The 7,889-nt window shown below is 34.9% G+C and overlaps 1 protein-coding gene across 1 annotated transcript in view; it reads right to left on the reverse strand.

Moving 5' to 3' along the window:
- The window catches only part of LOC134303058 (sodium bicarbonate cotransporter 3-like), a 79,686-nt gene extending 72,407 nt beyond the window's left edge, over positions 1-7,279 (reverse strand). Inside the window, exon 1 of the mRNA XM_062988355.1 lies at positions 7,145-7,279. Coding sequence (XP_062844425.1) covers positions 7,145-7,180 — 36 coding nt within the window. The 5' untranslated portion in view covers positions 7,181-7,279. The remainder of the gene's footprint in view (positions 1-7,144) is intronic.
- Between the last annotated feature and the right edge of the window lie 610 nt (positions 7,280-7,889).

Genomic DNA, 7,889 nt, shown 5'->3' on the forward strand with positions numbered 1-7,889 from the left:
TGGCTGTTGGTATAGCTGAAAAGATAACACAGAGGTCACTCTATTTTAATACCATTTGTTTTTGAAATGGGGTGCCAACAAGCTCATGATGAGGTGTCCAAATATTTTTGGCCATATAATGCAACCCATATCTTGTGGCTATAGTAGTTTCCATTTTCCACAAGCTTTTGCAGTGTGTCTTTGGGAATGAGTGCTCATTCATTTGTGAATTAATTGGTTAAAGCTAGGGCTCTATAGTACTCCAGGTACTGGTTCTTCTTTGTATGATTAATTAATGGGAGTTAATCACATCTTAAAGAAAATCCATTATTCATTTTGATTTAGGGCTATTATGTGTGATATTATACATAATAGCTATTAAATAGCTAGCTACTTATACACACTATAAATGGTAAAATACAGGTCGTCACAAAAAAAAATCACAATCTTTTGGTCCCCTACTGCTCAGCTAGCACAGCTCCACTTTATATTTAGAAATAACCAAGGAACATGTAACAGCTTGAGACGGGCAACCCAAAGCTTTCAGGTCACGACAATGAATGACCTGTCAGAGAAGACAAACCTGAACCAAAATAGAACATTTTCCAAGCACTCGGTCCTGCTGTCACTGGTTGAAGGTTGCCAGATCCTTTATTATTTTTTGTGACTCAGGAAGCGGTGCTTTGTTTGACAGTTAGAATAAGTTAATAGGAGGAAGAGAGGAACATTCCTGCATATAGATGTAACACAACCACACACACACAAACACACACACATAGCAACAAGTCGAGCCAAGGAAATGTACACCGAGGTTTCTCACTATCTATTCTTATACACATGTAGTGTCTCTCAGTTTGGCTCGGCGTGTCCTACTTTCCTGAGGAGACATGTCACACTCCTACTGTATCCACAGCTCTAAGCTTCAAAGGTAGAGAGACATTTCCTTTTCTCTCTCTCTCTGTCTCTTTCTACATTACAAAAGTATTACGTTTAGATGTTAAAACCACACCCATTGTTAACAAGTGCATAAAATAAAATGTATTATTATATAACATGAATTGTTATTTTAATTCTTTCACCTCTGTGGAAATAGTTTTGGGAAGAACCTTTTCTGTTTTAGAATGACCGGGAATGACCTTTACGTTTCCCATGAAGAGTGAGATCCAGAAAGACATGATTGGCAACTATGGTGTGGAACAGTTTCAGTATTCAGAACAGAGCACTGACCCCCAGCCCTAATTGTGCACCTTTGTGAGAGTTGTAATGCTGATAGCAAGTCAGGTCTTCTTAACCAACACCAGTGCCTGGACGCACAAACTCTCTTTTAATTGGATGGGCACAATTTAATGCAGATTTGTTTTAAATATTATGTCCAACAAGCTCGTGATGAGGTGTCCGCATTATTATGTATTTATTTAATTAGGTTTTTAACGTCATGTTTTACACACTTTGATTACATTTATGACAGGACAGGTAGTTACAGGTCAAGTTTTTAATATCATGGACAATTTTGTATCTCCAATACACCTCACTTGCATGTCTTTGGACTGTTGGAGGAAACCGGAGCTCCCGGAGGACACAGACAGGCACAGAGAGAACATGCAAACTCTACACAGAAAGGACCCGGACCGCTTCAACTGGGAATCAAACCCAGGACCTTCTTGCTGTGAGGTGACAGTGCCACCTTGCCGTCCCTCAGAGGTATCTGCATATTTTTGGCTATAGGTACATAATCCACATTTACATATACATTTGCGACTGTACAAGTATATATACACCGATCAGGCATAACATTCTGACCACTGACAGGTGAAGTGAATAACACTGATTATCTCTTTATCACGACACCTTTTAGTGGGTGGGATATATTAGGCAGCAAGTGAACATTTGATCCTCAAAGTTGATGTGTTAGAACCAGGAAAAATGAGCGAGTTTGGGTCAAATTGTGATGGCTAGACGACTGGATCAGAGCATCTCCAAAACTGCAGCTCTTGTGGGGTGTTCCCGGTCTGCAGTGGTCAGTGTATATTAAAAGTTGTCCAGGAAGGAACAGTGGTAAACCGGCGACAGGGTCATGGGCGGCCAAGGCTCATTGATGCTTGTGGGGAGTGAAGGCCCGTGTGGTCCGATCCAACAGACGAGCTGGTATCAGGGTATCCAGTTGCAGGGCTGTTTTGGCAGCAACAGGGGGGCCAACACAATATTAGGAATGTTATGCCTGATTGGTGTAGAGTACAAGTCTGAGGAAAAATCATTGCCCCATTTCTGATTGTCTCTTATATTGCATATATGTTAAAATAATTCGACATAACATTAAATTAACATCTATCTTACCTATATAAAAAGAAAACTGCTAATTTAATTTAATAACATGTTGTAACACCATTAACAGCAATGCTTGCAACTGAGCACATTGTATTATTTGAAACATCTGTCACATCTGTGTGAAAAACTGCTTCACTTCAGACACACTGATAGATTTTCAAGCATGAACTGCATCTTTCAAGTCTCAGATCAGCACTTCTGTGTGTTTATTTTTAGCCATCCAGAATTATTGTCCTGCTGCAAAGCCCCTCCTGATCATCATAATACCTCCATCATGTTTGACTGATTGAAATCCTACAGTGGACTCTGTATATTTAGACCCCTTGACCTTTTAGATAAAACACTATAGGAGTGGCTTAGGGGCAAGTGTCCTTGAATGGCCCTACCAAACCCCATCAAACAACTGTGGAGGAACAAATCTATAAGACATTAGAGCTGTAATTCCTCCCAAAGAGGCTACTACAAAGAATTAAATAAAGGATCTGAATACTATTCTGAATAATATATTTTAGTTTTGGATTTTCTCTGAAAACATGGGTGATTAAGTATAGATTGAAAAGTAAACATGGCAGTTTTATCCATTCAACACAATAAAGTGTGCAAAACATCAAGGGGGTCTGAATGCTTTCTAAATCCAGTGTCTATTCATTTTACCAGACATAATGACACCCTTGAAGCTTCTCCTGGTGGGTTTTGGGTAGATCAGCATCCTTAAAAAATAAGGCTGGGATTGGATAGCTTGATTGACAAAAATCCCATAACTCCCACCAAAAGAGCTGAGCAATCAGTTACTGGCCAAGACAAAAACGTTCCATTTCATTATCAAGGCTATCATTATCATAACAAGTCTTAAAAAGTCTCTTGGAACCTATTGAAACCGATTATGGCAACATCCTGACAGCTAAAACACAAACAATGGTTTATTGGGTATTCAAATTGCAATTCTGTAAATGTGATACTTTTTAAATGGTATTTAAAATATCCTACAGGAGACAAAAGCCCTATAGTTAGTTTCCTGTAGAATATTTTAAATACCATTTTAGCTTATTGAGACCTGCAAAAAGTTACATTATCATAGACTTATCAGGGTCTCAGAGCTGGGGTCTCAATTTTATGTTTGGTCACCAGAGGATATCCTCCTCTTCTTCTCTGAGAAGCTTCATCTTGGATATTATAATATTTTATAACCTTTTCTGTGTCTAAATGTCCGGGCTGGATGCTAAATAAAATGTGTTCATCCGGGCATTTGCTAGAAACTGAAGAACATCACAGAGTTAACTAAACTAAACAATAGAACTAGGATACTGCTTGTGCAGTGTAGGATTCATGTAGAAATAACTGTACTTAAATAAATGTACATTAGTTGTCAAAAACAAACAAACTAAAACGGTTGTCAAAAACAAACAAACTAAAACGGTTTAAAATGTGTTACGTGATTAAATTTTGAATGGCCAGTCAATGATGCAGCAATAAATCTTGTGTTCTGAAATGTGTAATGCCCCTTAACCAGGGGCAGTGGTAGCTCAGTAGTTAAAGTACTGGACTAGTAATTAGAAGGTTGCTGTTCAGGCCCCACCACCACCAAGTTGCCATTATTGGGCTCCTGAGCAAGGCCCTTCACACTTTAAACTGTATTCAGTCATAATTGTAAGTCACTTTGGATAAAATCATTCGCTAAATGCCACAAATGTAATGTGTAAGAACTGTTATTTATTTAATCATTTTTACACTAGCTACTCACTTCCATACTGCATCTAGAAGCAACTTGAGTGAAAACAGTTAGACAGTAGCTTCATGGATTATGGGAGAAAAGCAGCCAAAACAACCCTAAGATCACCATGCACAATGACAAGAATCAGCTGGTGTGGAGTAAAACGCTACTATTTGACCTTTTATTAGCACTGGATACACTACTAGGTGCAGTGAATTACACTTAACCATTTGCTTCACTTGCCAGTTAAACACTGCTGTCAGATCTCAGTTGGCCTACGTAGTGCCACCTGTGAAGTATGGTGGAGGATGAATGATCATTTAGGCTTTATGTTTAGTCTTTAGTTCCAATAAAGGGGATTTGTAATCCAGGAGTATGCACCAGCATTGTAGATACTGTTAGGAAATGACTTTTTTTTGTTTTTGCAGGACAATGCGCTTACACAAAATGAGTTTCATAAAGAAAGATTCATGTGGAAGAACTCGACTAGCCTGCACTAAGCCCTAACCTTAGACCTTATTCAATATCTTTGAGATGAATTGGATTGATAACAACAAACCTCATTGCCCAACATCAAACCTCAGTGCTGACCTCACAAATGTTTCTTTAGCTAAATAATAATAATAATAATAATAGGTAGATAGATAGATTCAATTATTGTCATTGCTCAGTACTAGTACAAGGCAACAAAATGCAGTTAGCATCTACCAAAAGTGCAAATAGTAGCATTGTACAAGAAAACAGAGATATGAGTACACTTATATATCTATAATTAATATAATAATTATAACTACAGCTATTTACATGTATGGTATTACGTCTATATACATAGTACTATATACATAATAGTAACAATAATAATAAGCATAAGAATAAGACTGGAATTAGCTAGGTATGTATTATATTAGTGGTAATATTAGTAGTAGTAGTAGTAGTAGTAGTAGTAATAATAATAATAATAAAAGTAATAACAAAAACAACAATAATAATAATAATAATAATAATAATAATAATAATAGTAATAGTAATAATAACAATAATAGTAATAATAATAATAATAATAATAGTAATAGTAATAATAATAGTAGTAGTAGTAGTAGTAGTAGTAGTTATAATAATAATAAAAGTAATAACAATAATAATAATAATAGTAATAATAATAATAATAATAATAATAGTAATAATAATAATAATAAAAGTAAAAACAATAATAATAAAAGTAAAAACAATAATAATAATAATAGTAATAATAATAAAAATAGTAATAATAATAATAGTAATAATAATAATAGTAGTAGTAGTAGTTATAATAATAATAAAAGTAATAACAATAATAATAATAATAATAGTAATAATAGTAGTAATATTAATAATAATAATAGTAATAATAATAATAATAGTAATAATAATAATAATAAGAAGAAAAATAATAGTAATAATAATAATAGTAATAAGAAAAAAAAAATAGTAATAATAAGAATAAGAATGGGATTAGCTAGGTATGTATTATAATAAAAGTGGTAATAATAATAATAATAATAATAGTAGTAGTAATAATAATAATAATAATAGTAATAATAATAATAATAATAAGAAGAAGAAGAAGAAGAAGAAAAATAATAATAGTAATAATAAGAATAAGAATGGGATTAGCTAGGTATGTTATATAATAAAAGTAGTAATAGTAGTAGTAGTAGTAATAATAATAATAATAATAATAATAATAGTAATAATAATGGTAATAATAATAGTAGTAATAATAATAATAATAATAAAAATAATGGTAATAATAATAGTAATAATAATAATAATAATAACAGTAGTAGTAGTAATAATAATAATAATAATAATAATAATAATAATGGTAATAATAATAAAAGTAATAATAATAATAGTATTAATAATGGTAATAATAATAGTAATAATAATAATAATAATAATAATAGTAATATAATAATAATAATAGTGGTAGTAGTAATAAATAATAATAAAAGTAATAACAATAATAATAATAATAGTAATACTACTAATAATAATAGTAATTATAATAATAAGAATAAGAATGGGTTTAGCTAGGTATGTATTATAATTATAGTGGTAATACCACTACTACTACTAATAATATAGATGTGTAAAATAAACCACTATACAACTATAGCAATAACTATATAAAGACACTGCTAAATGACTATACATATGTGGGTAAATAATTGTGCAGATATGTATATGTATGACAGTTTGTGTAAAATGTAGACAAATAAAGCTCTGCAGTCATGTTCCAGAATCTAATTAAAAGATATAAAAGAAAAGTAGAGGCTGTTATAGAAGCAAAATGTGTCAGTGTGCTATTCAAAACAAAAGGGGGACGGCACAGTGGCTCAGTGAGTAGCACTGTTGCCTCACAGCAGGAAGGTCCTGGGTTCGATCTCCAGGTGGGGCGGTCTGGGTTCTCTCTGTGTGGAGTTTGCATGTTCTCCCCGTGTCTGTGTGGGTGTCCTCCGGGAGCTCCGGTGTCCTCCCACAGTCCAAAAACATGGAAGTGAGGTGAATTGGAGATACTAAATGAACTGATGAATCTTGTGTAATGAGTAACTACCGTTCTGTCATGAATGTAACCAAAGTGTAAAACATGATGTTAAAATCCTAATAAATAAATAACATTCTAAGGCATTCTGAGAGCTGCACCAAGTGTGATTGAGTGTGTTTACCCCCGTTCTGTCATAGCATAGCAGTTTAATGAAAAGACCCAGAGAGAGGGCTAATTCAGGAATACAAACATTCACTTGCTCAGTTGTACATTCCCTCTGACATGCTGCTGAATGAAAGTGGAAACAGCTTCAGGCTTGATTTGCTGCGGAGTCAATCACCCCCATGAAAACTGATGTGTACAACCTCCACAGTAATGTACGAATGCACAGGGGCAATTTAGTCCCACCAGTTCTCCTGCTGCATGTTTTGGAAGGTGAGAACAAAATCAGAGTATCTTAAGGTAACCTATGCACACACAAGGAGAACATGCAAACCTCATCATAAATAATTGAACCCAGGAGCCCTTAATAATACGAATGTTAAGCCAGGAGTTGAAGGGGTTAAACACACCATCACATACACAGACTCGTACAGTCCTACCCTGAGCATATGATCTCCTCGCAGTGACTCATCCATGTCAATTAAAACACCTCCGATCCGACCTCTGTCTGTAGTGCCGGCTCTGTCCGTGACCTCGTAGTCCTAGCGTATTAATGTGAGAAGCAGGCGCATAGAGAGTTGCTGTGTGTGTGTGTGTGTGTGTGTGTTGGAGCAGTAAGGCAGAAAACTGAGGAGTGTGTACGAGTGTGTAAGTCTCTGTGGGACTGTGGAACATCTCTAGTCAGATGGTCTGTGTTTATACACTCTCATATCCTTTACCTCTCTCTCTCTCTCTCTCCCTCTCTCACATCTCAACCCCCCCTCTCGTTTTTCACCGACCAATCATTGTATTTGTGCCTATTTTATTTTGTGCCTAAAGCAACACAGAGAAAGACATGAGTGCACAAAAATAGAAGTGCTATCAGTGTTAATATCCTTTGTGAATTTTGATCAGTTTATTGTGTCCCAGGATCCCCTGAATGACAGAATTTTCAGGCAGGATTTGCATTTCCCAGAGCACCCCCTACATGGACATGTGGACACCCCAACATTTAATTCGATTGTATCCAGTTTGGTTTATAAAGAGCTTTCACAGTAGACGTTATGAGAACTGAGCCTGAGGCAACAGTGGTAAGAAAAACTTAAATGAAATGACTAAGAAGAAACCTTAAGAGAAATCTGGCTCAAAATAGAAACCCATCCTCCTAGCATTGGGTAAAATGCTACATGTGAACGGGATGTCCAA

The sequence above is a fragment of the Trichomycterus rosablanca genome, chromosome 1, assembly GCF_030014385.1.
Source record: "Trichomycterus rosablanca isolate fTriRos1 chromosome 1, fTriRos1.hap1, whole genome shotgun sequence".
In the NCBI taxonomy this organism is placed as follows: Eukaryota; Metazoa; Chordata; class Actinopteri; order Siluriformes; family Trichomycteridae; genus Trichomycterus; species Trichomycterus rosablanca.